The 19,019-nt window shown below is 32.8% G+C and overlaps 1 protein-coding gene across 4 annotated transcripts in view; it reads right to left on the bottom strand.

Annotated features, from left to right (window-relative positions):
- The window catches only part of LOC105218641 (neurofilament heavy polypeptide), a 63,749-nt gene that overhangs the window by 9,372 nt on the left and 35,358 nt on the right, over positions 1-19,019 (bottom strand). For 3 of the 4 annotated variants that reach the window (XM_054231525.1, XM_054231527.1, XM_054231531.1), the window contains exons 7-13: positions 15,475-15,730; positions 8,837-8,897; positions 7,905-8,181; positions 7,720-7,838; positions 7,430-7,611; positions 5,137-5,310; positions 95-277 (exon numbers count right to left, since the gene is read on the bottom strand). In XM_054231525.1, coding sequence (XP_054087500.1) covers positions 95-277; positions 5,137-5,310; positions 7,430-7,611; positions 7,720-7,838; positions 7,905-8,181; positions 8,837-8,897; positions 15,475-15,730 — 1,252 coding nt within the window. The remainder of the gene's footprint in view (positions 1-94; positions 278-5,136; positions 5,311-7,429; positions 7,612-7,719; positions 7,839-7,904; positions 8,182-8,836; positions 8,898-15,474; positions 15,731-19,019) is intronic. The other variant, XM_054231535.1, reaches the window with a different exon arrangement.

Genomic DNA, 19,019 nt, shown 5'->3' with positions numbered 1-19,019 from the left:
AAACATTAGTATGAATTGTATGGCATTTTTTTGATGCGCTGCAATTCACAACGCAATTTTGTACGCTTTGCTTTTTACAACAACGTCTACTTACATGGGCGTGGCTTACGTTCGACGGCGCCAGTTCCGCTTGCGGCCGTTCCAGCGCTTGTCGCATGATGAGGTACAACGGGTGTCTTCTTGCCAGCCGTTAGCCGGGCGCTGGGCGCTGTACTGGCCGAGCGTAGTTGACGTTTCGGCGAGACATGCTCGGCCGGACCAACGGATTGTGAACGCGCTGTTATTGTTGTCGTGGTCGTTGTGATACAGTTTATAATGATAGTTGTTGTTTGTTTTTTTGGCATTCATTATATTTTTTTTGATGAAATTTGGTGATATAGAGGAATTTTTTATTTTATTTTAATTAGCAAATGAGAATTACGAAATTGACTGTAGTTTGTATTATTTTTTTTTTATTGGTTTTTGCGTGTTGAGTTCGAGGTTTTGTGATTTGATTGACACTGTGAATGTGTGTTTTAGTGGTTTTTTTGTGATAAAAACACACGCACATATAGATTTACAGTTACTCATATTATACACATATGTTACACAACAGAGATAGTAGTAAAGGTTGTACTGTTTTTCAATAATATAGACAGAGACAAGGACACACACACACACAAATATATATATATATATATATATATATATATATAGCTATAGTAAAGAACTAAATTTTTGCTAAAAGTATTCTCTAGTTGCTACATAACGGTTGTGTAAAGTTTTTCAGTTGTTCCACTAGCAACGAAACTGTCATTTGAGCACTATTACAGTGTATGTGTTCATACCTAATAATTTTATTTACATATATATCAAGCTGTTATTTACACAAGTGTTGCTATACATTGTCTAGCAAAAGTGATGCTGTCGAAATACTACACAAATAATTTGGCTGTGTAAAAGGCTATTAGTTAATTTATGGGATGCTTTACTATGTGCTCAGCCTTAGAATTTCTTAACACAATAGACTTAAGACACGAACCCGTTCTGAAAAGCTACAGTATACTTTCTTTAAGATATTTAGAAAACATTAAAATGGATTTAAATAATTTCCAAATTATTATATACACTTGTGCTCACACAATTAAGCCACTACAATTCAAAATTACCTTTATGAAAAAAAAAGTTATCGAAGAAGCTTTGGTTTTCGAAAAAAATTAAATTATTTGGCAATTGGTTTAATTACGTGTGCTCACATAATTGGGCCACTGTAACAAAAGGGGGGAATTCTTGATCTGAGCGAAAAAAAACATTTTGTAAACTCTTTATTTGACAATGGGCAAAAATAAGAGCTCTGCTCCTTGTAAAGGAAAAATCACATGGGAGCTTAAAAAAATTCAAAATCATTGTGAAAGTTAGGGAATATTTGCCTTTTTTAGAAGAAGGGTAAAGTATCCTTTACCATATTTTATGATTTCAGGTAAAATTAAAGCTCAAATGGAGCATAGATACTGTGTAAGTGTGTTAAGACACATTATCCGCCGTAAAATTCGTGAAAATTTCCCAAATGGGTGAATTCAGACCAAACGTATTGAAGAAGAACATCGAGCGAAGGGTATCGTTTGCAAAGATGTACCAGTAAAAGGACTCAAAATTATTAGATCTAGTGACATAGATCGATGAATTCTTGTTTAATGACTTCGGGAATTATGGTAGACCCTATATCAGGCGATAAGAATAACAAGAATTAAACTCACGATACACAAACAAAATCTGTGAAACATGGTGGATTATCAGTCATGGTATGGGGATACTTCACCTCATACGGGGTATGTTCACTTGTGCACAATGAGTGTAAAATGACTGGGACATGGACAAAGACATTTTTACAGAACATTTTAATAGGGATTATGCCAATGATTTATCGTTAGCTCATAGCCCGAACTTAATCCCTATTGGTGTCATTAAGAGAACAGTTTCGACGAGAAAACCGCTTCATTGTGGTATGTTATAAAGATCAATTGAGCAACATTACTTCTGATCAATATAACACACTGGTATGTACAAATGTCTGAAATTGGTGTCCCCGCAAAACTAGTACGGCTGTGTAAGTTGACTTTGAGCAACACCAAAAGCTCCGTCATGATTGGGAAGGACCTCTCCGAGCCGTTCGATACCAAACGAGGTTTCAGACAAGGTGACTCACTATCGTGCGACTTCTTTAACTTGATGTTGGAAAAAATAATACGAGCTGCAGAGCTAAATATAGAAGGTACAATCTTCTACAAGAGTGTTCAGCTGCTGGCGTACGCCGATGATATTGATATCATCGGAAGCAACAACCGCGCCGTTTGTTCTGCTTTTTCCCGCTTGGATAAGGAGGCGAAGCGAATGGGTCTGGAGGTGAATGAGGACAAGACGAAATATCTCCTGTCATCAAGCAAACAGTCGGCGCACTCGCGTCTTGGCTCCCACGTCACTGTTGACAGTCATAACTTTGAAGTTGTAGATAATTTCGAATACCTGGGAACCAGTATTAACAACACCAACAATGTCAGCCTCGAAATCCAGCGCAGAATCACTCTTGCCAACAGGTGCTACTTTGGACTGAGTAGGCAATTGAACAGTAAAGTCCTCTCTCGACGAACCAAAATCAAACTCTACAAGTCGCTTATCATTCCCGTCCTGCTTTATGGTGCAGAAGCTTGGACGATGTCAACATCAGATGAGACGACACTAGGAGTTTTCGAGAGCAAAATTTTACGCAAGATTTATGGACCTCAGAACATTGGCAACGGCGAATACCGCAGACGATGGAACGATGAGCTGTACGAGTTATACGACGACATTGACATAGTTCAGCGAATAAAAAGACAGCGGTTCGATGCAGAACCCGCGGGAGGAAGCCAAGGAAGAGGAAGGCCTCCACTCCGTTGGACGGACCAGATGGAGAGCGACCTGGTTACACTTGGAATCTCCAACTGACGCCGAACTGCAAAGGAAAGAGAGGAGTGGCGCGCTCTCATCGATTCGTCTATAACCGGCTAAACGGTTGGACGCCAATCACATACATACCTGTACAAATAACAAACACAACAGGGCTGCAATATTGCAAAAAGGGTCCCCAACAAAATACTAGTATAAATAAAGCAAGTTTTTTAAACAAAACATCGATTTCTTTTATCTGTGATATTTTTTTTTTTTTTTGCTAGTGGCTCAATTATGTGATCACGGAAAAACACATATCAATGAATAAGAATGAAGGTTTTTGTTTTAAAATTAAAACTGAACCTTAAAAAAACTTTAAATACAATAAATTTATGTCTATTCTTCTAATATTTTGTAAAACTTTTTATTTTGATTTATCATTAAAATATGTTTTATATGAATTTGTAGATCATAAAATTCATGTGGCTTAATTGTGTGAGCACAAGTGTACTTTAGCCTAAATTACTGACTTCTTTAAATTAATATCAAACTAGTTCTAGACTCAAATTTAGCAAAAGAAGCAATGTAACGTATTCTGGTATGGCCATAAAATTACAATCATTATAGAGTTAAGAGCTGCAAACCATCTTCAAATATTCTCTATCATTTGGCATTATGCCCAATATCTCATGGTATTATGCCCGAGCAGCTAAGAGTGTAAGAAATATCTTGAAAATATTTGCACCGTGATCTTATTAATTTATGAATATGATACATTGATCGCTAAAGAGTTATTATAGATTGAAGCAGCACAACGACCACTAGGTATCGTGTCCCATCTTTCAAATATATACGTATATTAGAGACCTTGGTCGAATACCAATCGAATAACCTAATTAACCGAATAGGGCAGTAAGTTGTCGACTATCCGATTAACCGCTTATGTCCGACTATCCGATTAATCGTTCGTTGTCGACTATTCAAACAGTGGAAGTTCATTAAATTTATATTTTTTATTGAAAAAAGTGAAACTCACGAAAAATCGTAGTAGAACGACTATTCGAATAGTCGTAATGTTACGACTTAATCGGTTAACATCAATACGAACGGTTACAAACCGGATATTCGATTAATCGGTTTTCGGGTTATTCGAATAATTTTGAGAACCCTAATGTATATATAAATATATATTTTAAATATGTTATTTATTAATATTTATACTAACAAAAATTTAAAAACAGCTTATATTCTGCCAATAAAGCTAGACAAGAGAAGAAGCAAACTATGTATGATTCGGTGATAGATTAAAGTAAAAATATATATAAATAATATAATTGAATAGAATACGTATAGAATTATAACTAATATTCAACTTCGTTGAATATTAACGAGTTACCTATATAGTCACCTCCCATTAAAGTCTAGGGATACTAATTTTCCTCTAATATTAATATTCCTTTGATATGGTTTTGAATATTTTTATATTGAATATTAGTAATAAGTATAGGTATGTATGTGTGTATATATAATTAAACTGGTTATATGTGGTGCGATTTCAAATAAAATAAGCAAGCATAGCATAAATTTTTAATAATATTGCATATAAATAAATTTTCATCATAATACATATATATGCTTAGCATTGCAAACGTTGCAAGAAGTAACAAAAAATAAAGAGATTTCAACAAAATTTCATAAATGCTGCGCAACGCAAACGGCAAATATTGCAATGTAAATCAAAAGTCAGTAGTGCAAAATAATGTAAAGAGGATTTAAATAAATTAAAAATAATAAAAATTCACTTTGAAATTTTTAACAAAATTTTGATTTACTTTTCGGTTCATATATTAAAAAAATAACCTAAATTTGTTTTTCAGAAATATACGCTTAAAAAAATACTTTCAATTCATAACAATATCATAATTTTGGACGGACGCAAAGTGTGTGTGTTGGAAAAACAAAACACGGTGGTGTTTGCATTTTGTGTACGGTATTGGTGTGTACTAATTCTCAACAAATTCATGTGCATGTTTTGCAAAATTGTTGGGTGGCTTTCTGGACTTGAACACCATTGAGCCTTCACTATAACATTATTCAATTTTCATTTGATTGATTTTCATTTGGTAAACGGTTGGAATTTTCACTAACACGCACACACATGCTGTTTGGTATGACATTTTGTGCGCCTGTATTTCACTATACGGTTATTACTGGTTATTTGGTACTTACTTTTGATCACCTTCTTGGGACTGCCCTTCTGTGGACTGCCCTTTTGCGGTGAGCCATGCCGTGAGGCAGCCGTCTTCTTGGGGCTGCCACGTTGTGATTCGGACTCACGTTTGGTGATTGCCGGCATTAGCTTTTCGCGTGTGGGCGATGGCAAGAGTGCGCCCTCCTCAACATCTGTAAAAGAGTGTAGAAAGTAAATGGGTATTAGTAGCGAATTGGCAAAGATGAGACTATCCTGCTGCCATTGTGGGGAGCCTTCAAACGGATTTGAAGTGTGGTAACCCATTGGTAACGCTTTCTTAAGCCCAATTAGATGGAATGTGATGGAATGATTAATATTGTTTTTGTATATTGTCGAATTGTGCGAAATCGCATGACAACTGATGGGAATGTTATGAGCAAGAGGTAGATTTGTCTCTGTATTATACTACGTTCGGACCGACATTGAAAACCTCTTGAAAACACAATTTGTGGATTGTGGAACCAAAGTCCTTCTGACCGATATTTTGTGTTTTCGATGTGTTTTCATTGGCAATTCACAAATTTATTTGTTTGTTTACATTTTGAGCAACGAAAATGGTAAGATTTAGAATCTTTAATATTTGCTTATAATTATTATTAATGATCGTGTTTTATAGAATCACGACAAGAAAATTTTAATAATCAAGGTATTGGCTTTGAAAAGCCAGATAAATACCTTGCGCAACGATGATTCTTCAAGAGAATTGATGGATACTCTTACTACCCAGCACCTTTGACTTGCAAAAAAGATAGAAGAGTTGAACAAACAACGTTTAATTCTATTAGGTATAATAAAGGAACTTGGGACGCCGATTAAATCATGTTGGACAAAAGTTTGTATAGGTTTTTACTGATGCAAATGTTTTCAATTAAATATAATTAATTCCAGCAACGTAAGAATAATTTTTGGGAACATGATTGCCATCGAAATAGATCTGTGTTTTTTAAAGAAAACTTTCGTTAATTAAATGAATTATGTGACATCCTTCGGCCTCTGCAAATTCATTAATTTAGACCGCTGTGAATAGCACACCTTGTTGCTGTAATTCCACTGCCTTTTCTTCTAAAATGTGGTTTTTCTGGGCCTGCGAAGAGCACACACCTTATTGTAAATGTAAGTTTTCAAGAAGTTTTCAGCGAAAACTGAGATTTCGTTTGACAGAGTTTGTATGGATGAAAACACAAGTCTTCGAACGAAAACCCATTTATTCAATGAAAACACGATTAATGTCGGTCCGAACGTAGTATTAAAGAATACCAATGATTGATTACAAAACATTAAAGCTGTGAAAGTCGAAAGAAAGAGGATTGATGGTTTTTTGGGTTTGTACTTTTTTGTTGTATATTTTGAAAATAGTGTAACATTAAATGAATATAGCTTTAGTGGCAGCATGATAAGTACAGATGAAACGGGACATAGTCGCATTAATCCAATAGAATGTTTTACCGGCAACGAAATTTTAATTATAAAGCTTCTCTCTCTCAATATTCAGAGAGTACCATCTAAATACTAAGCCCTTGGGGAATTGACGTTTAAACACATTGACTCTATTGACACTCACAAACATAAAAATTCAGACTTCCAGAAACAAGCTTACCAATCCAAGCAATGTAAGGATTGTATAGGACAAATAAAATAAAGGTCAGTTCCGGTAACAAAACAGTCGGATAATTATAGCCAGGTGTCATCCTAGACATTTTTAAATTCCGACGTGTTATCTATTCTAACGAATAACCTCTAATGGCTGAAGCAAAGAGATATTTCTGACTGTTACTTCTCTTATCCAATTTTCAGCAACAGATCAGCTATATGAATAATTTTATAAGAAAATCCTTTTTCATTTAGAAAAATGAATGTGCATGAGTCTGATAATTGCAGAGAACAATTCGCCAAACATAGGTTCAGATCAGAGTTTCCGTCTCTATTCATAATCTATGAAATAATATTTCGTGTTAGCATGAGAATAGAGAGATCTCCTATGTGCTAAAGAGATCAAGTGGAGGAGGAATGGATTTCGTTGGAAGGGTCCGCTTCAAAAAAAGTTAAAAATATTTTTTTTTTATCAGGCTTCTTTCATAGACCGTATAGAAGGCGGGTAAACCGGTGAACTTTATTAGGGTAATGAGGAGAAAAGAATTGGCAACAGCATAGCCTTAGCGATGAATTTATGTATAACTACTTCGTATGTATGTAATAGTATATATGTATTTGGAGTGTTTAACTGTATGCTGATGAGTATGTATGTAAATGAATTATAAATTGTATGTATACCAGGACCAGTGGTGCGCTCCAAATGATGACGTATATTGCTAAAGCGAGCTGGCAGTGCGGAAATCTCATCTTTATTATCAAGCAAATGGGCTTGGCCAGGAACTCGAGTTTTTTGTGTGGCTTTACTTAATGGTATGGATTTTTTATTATTCTCCTGTTCCTTCTCCTCCTTAGTAATAGGTCTGCAAGTTGTACATACATATATAAATAGATATACCAAGTAGATATTAATAAGTAACTGTGACTGAATGCATATGTGTACAAAGGAATGGAACGAATTGTGACATTACCTATGCACGGAAGATGCTAATGATAAGGCAGACAGTGAACTGCGCTTGGAAACCTGCTCCCAAAGATCCTTTTGCTTCTTGTACAGCTCCGGATCGATTTCTATACCCCAACCGCGGCACTACAACGTAAAATTGTAATTGTTTTTTATAAAAAAATACCGTTAAATATTTTTAAGCCTATTTACCTTGTACTCGCCGGCCTTCTTTCGCAATTCAACTACTTCCTTGAACCACAAATCCAAATTCGGTTGCGAACGTGGCGGTGCTGTGCCATTCAACAGCACTTCCTGTTCCAGCTGCTGCGGCTGCTGCTTATTGTCCACAGTGTCGCCGCGCTTCATCTCGTCAAAGCCGAAATTCTCCTTCTTGGTTATGAAGTGATTGGTGCGTTCTTGGTCGAATGTTTGCGAGAATGGTCGTATTGTTGTTTTCCGTTCGACCTTCTCCACAATGGTCACTTGTCTGCTCATGTGGCAAGAATTCATACCGATATATTAGTGTTGTTGTTGTTGTTTACGTTGTTGATCAGGTGCAATAAGCATTTAATAATGGTTTTTGTGAACATTGTAAATTTCAAGCCAAGTCCACAATTAAAAAATGTCCAATGAAATGTGTTTTATATCGACGGAAATCGCAGCGGAAATGACAAAGTTGGGGAAAAAAATGCAAAGAGAAAAATATCATTTTAAATTTTCATATGCTACGAATATGTTGCATAAAGAGTGAAAAATTGAAAGGATGAATGGCAGTGATATTATACATATGATAATGATGATGAAGGTGGGGATGATGGTGACACAAAATGGCAGGTAAGGTGTGGCAGGATATAAAGCTTTTGGTGACTGTACGATTAAGCAGTGGATAGTGGATGGCGGATAGAAAAATACACTTTATATTACTATGATTTTTCCTCTACACACACACATATATATCCTCTGCCGTCTGAATGGAAAATTTGAACTCGATATAAGAGACAAATTGCAATTTGTTAGCGAGTGAATGAGTTCGAAAGTAAATTGAAAAATAAAAAACGAAAATTTTCAAATGTGCCAAATAGGATGCTTGAAAAGATGGAAAACTAAAATATTAAAAAAAAAGTGAAATAGTTTTTGCATACTTTTCTTGCGGTTTGCTTTCTTCGGCATCGCTAACCAGCGGCTCCAACTCATGTAGTGTAGCTGAAAGCACATAAAAAATTTAATTTTCGTTCCATTTCATTTCTTAGCATATATGTACATTTATCAAGAAAGTCATATGTCATAACAGTTTTCTTTTTCGTATAATAATTGGTAAGTTGTTATGTAGCAGAAAAAGTTATAGAAAATATTTAAGTCATAAATTGTTATAATTTTTCACTGAATCGTTTTTACAGTAAATTACTACAACAAATAAATCCGAATATCGAAATCTTAAACAAAACTAAATTAAAATGTGATATTTGTGAAAATAAATTCAGAGATATTTCGTTTAGCACAAAGATATTTCGTTTTTTTCGTGATTACTAAACTAAACATTACAATTCAAAGGAAATTTTGCAGCTAAGATGGAAAAACTAAGCAATTCCCTCAACGTTATTAGTTGACGCTTCAAAGGTTAATTTTGGGAACACAAGGGCCCAACTGATAACCTAGTTGCCTTCCGCCTTTTTATCTTTTGAATTTCGCGCTACAGAGCACGTATCTGGCTATACTATACATATTTGAAAGGTCTTGACATAACCTACAAAACGACGCTATGCATGATTGGATATTGCGTTCAATAGTTATAGACGTAAACATGGAATTCACTAACGCCGAAATTTGTGCTGGACCCAAACAACGCCTGCGATATGCTGCTGAAAAGAACGAACTCGACCCATTTTTGAAGCGGATGGTGAGAGGCGACGAAAAATGGATCACATACGACAATATCAAGTGAAAACGGACGTGGTCGAAGGCCGGTTAATCGTCCCAAACAGTGGCCAAGCTGGGATTGACGGCCAGGAAGGTTTTGCTATGCGTTTGGGAGCTCGGATGGGAGGTTTTATCGCATCCACCATATAGCCTGGACATAGCGCCAAATGATCACCATCTGTTTCTGCCCATGGCGAACGCCCTTAGTGGTGTAAAGTTTAACTCAAAAGAGGCTTGTGAAAAATGGCTGTCCGAGATCTTCGCAAATAAGGAGAGGGGCTTCTACGAAGGGGGTATTATGAAGTTGCCGTCTAGATGGAATCAAATTATCGAACGAAAGGGCTCATATTTCAACTAAAGCTGATCACTGTAACACTTTTTCAATGCTTTATTGAATAAAAAGCAAAAAAGGGGAAGGGAGGTATTTCCCAACCTAATATTATATTATATTAAGTTTGCTCACAGGTAATCACGTCCGACAAAAAGGGGTATGTATTGACTCGACGGATTATCGAACTTATCTCGCAGACGAATATATAAAAGCAAATCAAACAGTCGTGCTCTTTGCGGGGTCTACATAATCCAATGTGTAAAGTAATAACACTTAAAGAAAAACTGTAGCTTAAAGTCTCTTGAGCCGAACATGTTTGTTTGATGAAATCATTTGGTGTTATATGCTAGACATATCCACGAGCTTTTGCGTGAAAAAACTGCTATCAATTGTGCCAAACGAAACATGTCCTTTGCGCATGTAATGTGTTCAAACAAAAGCTAGCAATGCAACAAAAATTCAAAGAAAACAAATAACAATTTAATTAAAAGAATTTTATTATTATTGAGGAAAAGGCAGCAGTGAAATGAAATCGGGCGGCATGAAATGCAAATTATGCGAAATAAATAAAAAAATAATTATTGTCAAAATTTTTCGGGGTTAGTGCAGCAGCCGTGGCAAAGGTGTTAGAGGTTTCACTTCATTGGCGCTTAGCTATATGTCTTTTATAAGTAATTTGGCTTTATAGGGGCTTTAAGGTGGGGTATAGAAGTTTGCAAAATAAGAAATAAATAAGCCAAATTGTATACATATGGATGTGAAGTTGTATGTATGTGAGAATGTATGTTAATTTGAAATGTGTATGTATGTTAATATATAAATATATGTTTGTATGTATTAGTATTTTTGTACGCTGTGAATGAATGTCATTAATATAGAACGAAATTTCATCGAACAAATCAGGTTGAATTGAATTACACGAATAAATTAATGTAGTAAATGTAGCAAGTGTCATTTGAGGAGATTATTACAGTTAGATGAAATCATAAGAAATAAATTTTGAAATAATTTAATAAAAAATATGTTGAGAAATTATGCAAAAGCTTTCATTGTCTCAAATTCGCAAACACTATATTCGCCAGCAAGGCTGTTTATATTACTGTTAGTTAATACTATTTTATTTGAAATTTTGCTGTAAACCTAAATAAAATATAGTATAAGCAGCATTTTTTTTTTGTTTGGAAAAGCAAATAAATTTCTCAGCAGAAGCAGCATAAATTTAGTAGTTCAAAGCTCAATTTAACGCATAAATCAGAAAGCTAAGCTAAAATATTAAAAGAAATGAGTATTTTTCTGCTTTAGAAATTTACAAAATAAATTCAAATAAATCTATTGAAGTCCTCTCCTAATAGTTAATGCTCAAATTTGTTGTGTGTATTTACATTTTATTCATAATATGATTATATGAACACTATGTCTCCTCTTGTGTTCCTAAAATGTGAAATTTACTTACAAAAGACTAAACTAAAGTTTTATTAAAATTAATCACAAAATATAAAATACACTCTCTCATTAGTATTGCTAAACGTTCTTATATTTCTTTAATTTTTTGATACTTTTGATACAAAAATAGTCTCACAAGAGGACCATCCAAGTCGTTGAACTTAAGCTTTCAGATTTTACATTCTCCTCTCTTCTTTTATATTGCGAGCACGGTTGCCTTTTCGGTAAAATTGGACAACATTTTGCCCATTTTTTGTGTTGGTCCATTGGGCCATCACTTTGTGAAATGGTCCATTTTGAATGCAATACTTTAGAAACTTTACTTAATTCAATATGCGAAATCCAACATAATTTTTTCATTATCGCTTTAATAACATTCAGTGGCAGCGTTGCTAGTTAATTTCACAACTGTTCTCGAAGTTATTGAATCTGGTAACACTAAACCACGCAATTTAGTTGTGGAAAGGAAATTGAATAGAAAACCAAATTCACTTATGTATTTTTAGATGTATAATCTAAATATGTTTTCGCATACTGCAGAGATGAACACAAAGATCGATAAGTTACCAATCATATATGTATATACTCCTGCTGCTCATCGAAATTTTACTTAGTGATGACTCTGTTGAATTTAATGCATTAAATAATATAATTTTTGTCTAAGGAACTCTGTTCTTGGTAGGGGCACCCTCATTACATTTGGTCTGCAAACGATTTTTTTTTAATTTTTTTAAATAAAAATGTATATTTCTTTTGTTTTTAGAAAAATATATCGCTCATTTACATGAATAGTGTCACAACTCGAAAAGTTGATTTATCAGGAGAGTGGTTTAAAGTTTTCAATTGTCTCTTATTTAGTAAATATAGAAAAATGCTATAATTTTCCGCTGTCATAAGTTAAATGTGTCATTATTGCTGAAAAACAAAATGGCAAGAAGGATTTAATTTCATTTAATTAATTTAATTTAATATGACGTTCTGTCTGAAAAAAAAACACGACTAATTCTGGCGCAACTGAGCTATGTCGTTATTGTCGTTAAAAATAATGCAATATAACAACTGGAATAACGACATATTCTTATCTCGACTGTTCATTTTTCTACGCATCAGAATACATTTCTTACACAATATGGACAATGGTATTATGCAAATTTCTGCATACTCAACTTAAAAATCGTGTTTTCATGTCAATGAGTATTATTTAATTCATTTCATTTACATACTCCCCCGTTTTCTGCAGTTTCGAATTAGGTTTGGTCCATGTTACTCTATTTGGTTCATAAATAAAAAGCTAAACGGCAACCGTGCTTCAGAGCGAAATTGTGCGACAGTGACCGGCATGAGAGGAATTGAGTCTGTGTTGGTGAGCACAAAGGCAAAGATACCCAGTGAGTACTAGGTAATCTCAAATTTTGAGAAGATTTTGCATTGCTGACATTATCACGAGCTATCCTTTTTACTGACACAGAAATGAAGCAACTATTTATGCTTAACATTTTTAGGGCCTTAATATGTCATAGTAGACACTTAGAAATTCTAGGAATATTGTCGCAACCATGATCTTTAAATATTGGGATCTTTTTTACGAAAACTCTAACTTTGTCTATTTGAACTCTCTCTTACTTACGAAACTAATTACAACTACTCATGGTACTTTCTAATACCTCTTTATCGTTATAACTCTGAAAAAAACTAATCTCAAAATAGAATAGACAAAATGTACAAACAAAAAACAAAATCACATGAGGGATGTGAATTTAATAATTTTCATGCCTTTCCTCACAACGTAGAAAAACTAAACAAATGAATAATCCCTAATTTTTTGTAAATAACAGTACACTAAAACTCGAGTTAATTTCCATACAATTAATAACTGTTCTTGTATAATGGCATGCTCACGCTATGATTTCTGCTACATTTAAATAATATGTTATAAGAAATAAATCATAATATGTAGTCAGTGAAAGTGGTGTGAAGCGTTATGTGAAGCGTTATTCTCAGTTCAGAAAAGTTTTGTTAACTCAAATTACAACTATTCGAAAATATTTTTGAAATAAAAACTCTTAAATTTTTTTTTAATAATTTCATTACTAATTTAACAAAATTTTTACATTCCCTTTCACTACACACCCTTCATTGACCACATAATTACAATACTGTTTGTGTAAACAATAAGAAATAATATAAGATAGAATATTTCAATGTTATTAACACTTCAACACTTACGTCATTCTTTCATTTGCAAAGTTTCAACTTACATTTTTTTGTCAAAATTTTATGTTTGAAAAAGCATATTTATAGTAAATGCATTACTTTGCATTACTTTTAATTTCGTTCTATATAAAAAGGAAACTTTTGTAATAGAGAATTTTTCTTTAGTAAAATTGGCAATATTTTCCAGTATATTCAGTTTAATAGATTTTTGTTAGAGAAATTAGTTAGCAAACGAAATTTCAAAGCTAAAAAAACGTATTTAAAATGTCTAAGAGAAAATATAATAAAATTATAATGTAATAATACGGTAGAATTTTAATTACTATTGAAATACTATTAAAGTATACACAGACCGTACAAAATATTTTTCAAACCAAGTAAATCTTTTTGAGGCGTTTTTAGTATGAATTTACTGCTTATGGCGAAGTAGTAGTAAAAATGTCAAATACCAAAAAATTTTATACCAGAGAAACTTGAAAGCTTCGCTGTGAAAATTATATTTTTTAGATACAGGTGAATGCAAACCTTTTGTTTTTATATAGAAAACAAAAATATTATTTAATCTAATAGTTTGTATTCATGTTGAACTTCAAAACAAAGTTAGGCTTCCTAAAAATATGCTAGAAAACGTTTTAAGATTGTTAAATTATGAATTGTTTTTTGAAATATATTTCATCCTTTAGAAACGCTCAGAAAGATTTTTGATTTTCAAAAACATCCTACTTTTAGTGGAGTGCGGTTCATTTTTACTTATTTTAAAACTACAAATTAGTATATTTCATTATTTTAATATAAAAAGTATGTTAACAGATTATGCAGTTAGTGGATCAAACGAATTTCGCCTAAAAATATGCAACAAGTTTTAAAATTATAGATTATCAGTTTCTCTTTGCATATTTTTAGACGCAAAGTTGCATATTCTGTTTTTTGAAATAAATTTTAATTTTAAATACTACAGTACATTTTATATCATTTCGTACTTTAAGCAACAGATTTACGACAGCGTGTACATAAAAAACTTTAAAATAATTTAATTTTTTAGTTTTCAGAATTGAATCTACCAGCGCGAACGTTCAAATTTCAATGCTGTAAGAGCTTAATAAATTTCAGAAGTTTTTTTGGAAAGCTTCACTAGAACAAGTTGTTTAATAAATGTTACAACAATCTTCTACTACTGCATTTTAATTTTTAAATTCCAATTTCGAGTTTGGTTTTCGTCAAAGTTAGCTAAAATATTGTAATGTGATTGCAGTGTGGAAAATGTAAAGCGCTTAAGTAGATTCTTATGCTTTTAAACACAGCGTTAATCTAGATATTCAAACAATAATTTCGTGAACAATTTTTACAATAAATTTTTTCGATAAAGGGTATCTAGCCTCTCGCCCTCGGTGGAACTTATATATGAAGACCAGATTTAGGGTTACCAAAAAATTAAAAATTGATCTTTCAAAGCCGATATACGGGTAATACACTGATATTGGTTTACAAGAGCTTCTGTAAATAAACTCTCAGACTTTAAACATTGACATATTACTTAGCTCTTTTTAGAACCATAACCGTATTTTTTTATATATAGTATATTTTATCGCTTTATTCTCTAAACTCAACTTAAGCACTTTTCCATTTTCATCACACCGTTGTAATAATTTAATTTTATTTAAAAAAAACAACAAAATTTTGTTTGCAACTTTCGCTAGCTTAATTATATTGCGTTACTGAAATTGTAATTTCACCGATTCTAGTTTAGTTGTTAGTAAATTAATTTAAGAGAATTCAAAACTTGATTGTTTTACTTTTAATGAAACTTTAAATTAATTAAATTGTAATTTAGTGAATTATTAATTAATTATTAGCGACAATTGAATATTGTCGCACCTTCTTTCTGATTTGTTGTACGTTTTTTATGAACTGTTGGCATTGCCGGTTGTGGGTGTTGCCTGAGATGCTGCTGTTGCTGTTGTTGTTGGTTAGCTTTGAGCGCCCCCATTGATATAGATTTTCTGGGGTGATCCGCCGCATCGCCGGCCTCAATGCCCTTTATTCGTCGGACATTGGGCCAAACGAATTGCAAACGATATTCTGTGCTCAATTTTGAGATGGTCTTTTTGAATAAGCCACTTGACTCACCCGCCTGCAAAAGAGAAGAGCAGAGAGAAAAAGAGAGAGAGAGAGAGAGGGGGGGAACATATAAAACAAGAACAAGTATATAAATACATACATTGTAGAGAAATTATTATAATTTTTGTTTTAAATAAATAAAATCAACGTCAAGTAAATTATTATTATTTTTTTTTAATATTGTAATTTTTGTTGTTTTAACAAAACAATCACGATGCCAATTACGACGACAACAACGATGATGACAACAGCAAGCGTAGTAAATATTATTTTATTTTAATACGAGTAAAGAAAATAGAGAGAGCAAATGCAAAATAAAAAAAAATATTTTGGAGAGAAAAGAGAGAAAGACAAAATACAAGTATTTTTTGTAAACCTTGTATAAAATATGACAAAGTTTGTTTAAACTTTCAAAAATATATATAATATCTCAGTACCTAATAATTAACAAATAACTTTACAATTGCTATGTATGTACATTTATAGAACTGTATTTATCGGTCACCTTAACGCTACATATAATAATAGAAAATAGCATGCTAAATGTTCCAGTACTTTACTTAATTTTTAATCTATCCGCCAAAAGGTAGGCAACGATAATGATATTATGATTTGAGTGAGTGAGAATTAGCTAATATTAATTTTCTTTTATTTGATATGTGTTTGGCGGCAGTCGTAGTATAACGCTCTATAACTACTGCATCCTGTTCGGTTCTTGCTCCAGACAATATATTATTATATACAAGTTTATTACCAGCTGCAAGCCTTCAGAAGGCAATGACAAAGCAACCAGGTTATTTCTTCTATGAATAATAGAATTTACATCTGATTGGATCTGGTGACTATAGCCATATTGCATTTATGATAGAAAAAACCGGCGGGATCCGACAATTACAACAAAAAATATCCGTAAAATATTTCGAACAAAAAAACAATCATATATACATAGATAAGGTCATCTCTGTACAAGCACAAATCTATTTGCTTTTTCGAATCTTGCTTCATCTTTGGAAAAAATAATGTGAGAAAAATTTATGAGAAATAGTTGCTGCGCGAATATTAAATTTTTGGAATTTTTGTAGTGAAAAATGGCTCAAGCGAAGAAGCATACACAAGACAAGCAAATACATTCGCATTTCAAGTTTTCAACGCATGGAAAATATATCGAGCACCTGCTTTGTGTACTTACACATAGTCAAGCACAAAAAATTTATTCCAATTCACTTTTTATTTTCAGCTAGTTTTTTTGAAAAGTCCTCAGTGCGCCTTTCACGATTTCTCAGCACCCATGTACGAATAGGCACTACAACAACTGGCAACAGTAAATCGAACTTTGCCAATTGAATGTGCTCGCATAAAATTTAGAGTAGTATGCCGCTGAAGTGCTTAGTGATCTAAATGCATACCAGTATGTCTTAAGAATATAAGAGCATGCTTACAAACGCTTACGAAGCTCAGCACAAGCGTGTAAATGAGTGTGTGTTAAGTGGCAACTGTTGAAATTGCCAATTCAAAAGCCTCTAATATATTCCTGCTGCATTTCACCACATGTATATGTGTATATGTGTGCGCATTTATCTTTATAGCACATAATATAAATGGATTGCATTCGCAGTTTCACTTTTGGTTGCGTCAAATTGTGCATTGAGGTAAAATGAATTTTCCGTCGGTGAATTTTGTTACACATTTCTTGAGACCGAAATTGAATGGGACATTGATGGATTGAAAGAAATAAATGGTACAACAGCAAAAAGTACCATAAATAAAGCAAATTAACATTCGTTCTCTTACAAATATAGTTTTTACTCGTGCATTTAGTTTTGGATGATAGAAAAGAGGTTTTACTTATGTTCACCAGAAACAAATTCGACATATTTTGTAATTTAAATGGATGAAAGACACATGTACGTAGATTCATGGAACTATACTAACATTAAACTTTGCTCAGGATTACTTTGCTAGTCGTGATACAAATTTTTTGAGAATCAACAATGAAGTAATTAATATAATATATAAAATGAACATTCATTCAATTTATTTACAGGAATTCTAAAATGTTTACAAAATCAATTGAGTAATCGTATAATGTATTAAAATACTATGTTGTAATGTAATTACTTGTTATCACATATAATTAAATCAACAACTAAACACATTAACATGCTTAGTAATCAACCGAACCACAGTTATAATTTTACAGCTAAATATAATATATATAACTAATTTCTCAAACAACTTATTTGTATATTTATTTCACTCACATGCCTGGCAAATGCTCATGCTAAAGGATTGATAAACTTAATTTCATGTATATAACTAATATATTTGTTTATAAGTTATGTGACAACACTAATGTTTAGTTTTTTCATAATTAACCCATTCTATCCCATTGTACTCGGTTGGGTACAGCAAAAATCTTGTTTTTTTTCAACCAAGTGAGTACAATGAGATCAAATGGGTTTTGTGTACCCAAGCGAGAATAATGGGTTAGAATGGCTTAACTTGATGCTTTTAGACATAATTAAATCTAGTCTGAGATGCTTTAAGGGGTTACATGGGCTTCATAAATTTGTTGGCTTATTAATTTCTACATACATGAACCTCTCAAGAATATTATCCTAAACTTTCAAGTCGATCCGAATAATAGTTTCGGAGATACAGCCTTTGTAAGGTGTGCGCTCCAAGTCAGATATTATTGTTACTCAAAACTTTAAATTCGTTTTTCTCGGAACCGTGTTTTCAAAGTCGGTTATCTAATGTTCTCGAAAACTACTCAACCGATCTTGATAAAATTTTGCACATGTGTTCGAGATACAATTTACTCGTGTAGAAAAATTACTGCCAAAATTCCAATTTTTACTTTTTTTATCTTTCCTTCGTTCAAACACGAGTTTATGGTCTTAACTAAGACACTTATTTTTGTTTTTTTTTTTCATTTTAGATGATTCTGTCAGGAGTTATGCTGACATTCATACATATTTACTAAAGATAATTGTTGATTTGCTGAAAATTCATATCTGGCTTAATAGTGACCAAGTTGAAGTAATTGTCTTTTTGATAGAATTTTCAGAACTAAAATAAATATAAAGGACTCGAACATTTGTAACAAAACAAAAAATGTTGCGTTAGTATGTTCAACGGACAATGAAGTCTCAGACTTCTTACAGAAATAAATTCAATTGAACTTATCATTCTTGAAATCACTAACGGTAACTAAAGGTAACTTCAAATATCTTATGATAATGACTATATATACAAACGATAAGATAACAACTCGACTATTAACAGACTCAAATATTTTG

The sequence above is a fragment of the Zeugodacus cucurbitae genome, chromosome 2 (assembly GCF_028554725.1).
Source record: "Zeugodacus cucurbitae isolate PBARC_wt_2022May chromosome 2, idZeuCucr1.2, whole genome shotgun sequence".
NCBI classification, from domain to species: Eukaryota; Metazoa; Arthropoda; class Insecta; order Diptera; family Tephritidae; genus Zeugodacus; species Zeugodacus cucurbitae.
The sequence above is the reverse complement of the archived record's forward strand: the minus strand, read 5'-3'. Positions and strand labels throughout refer to the sequence as shown.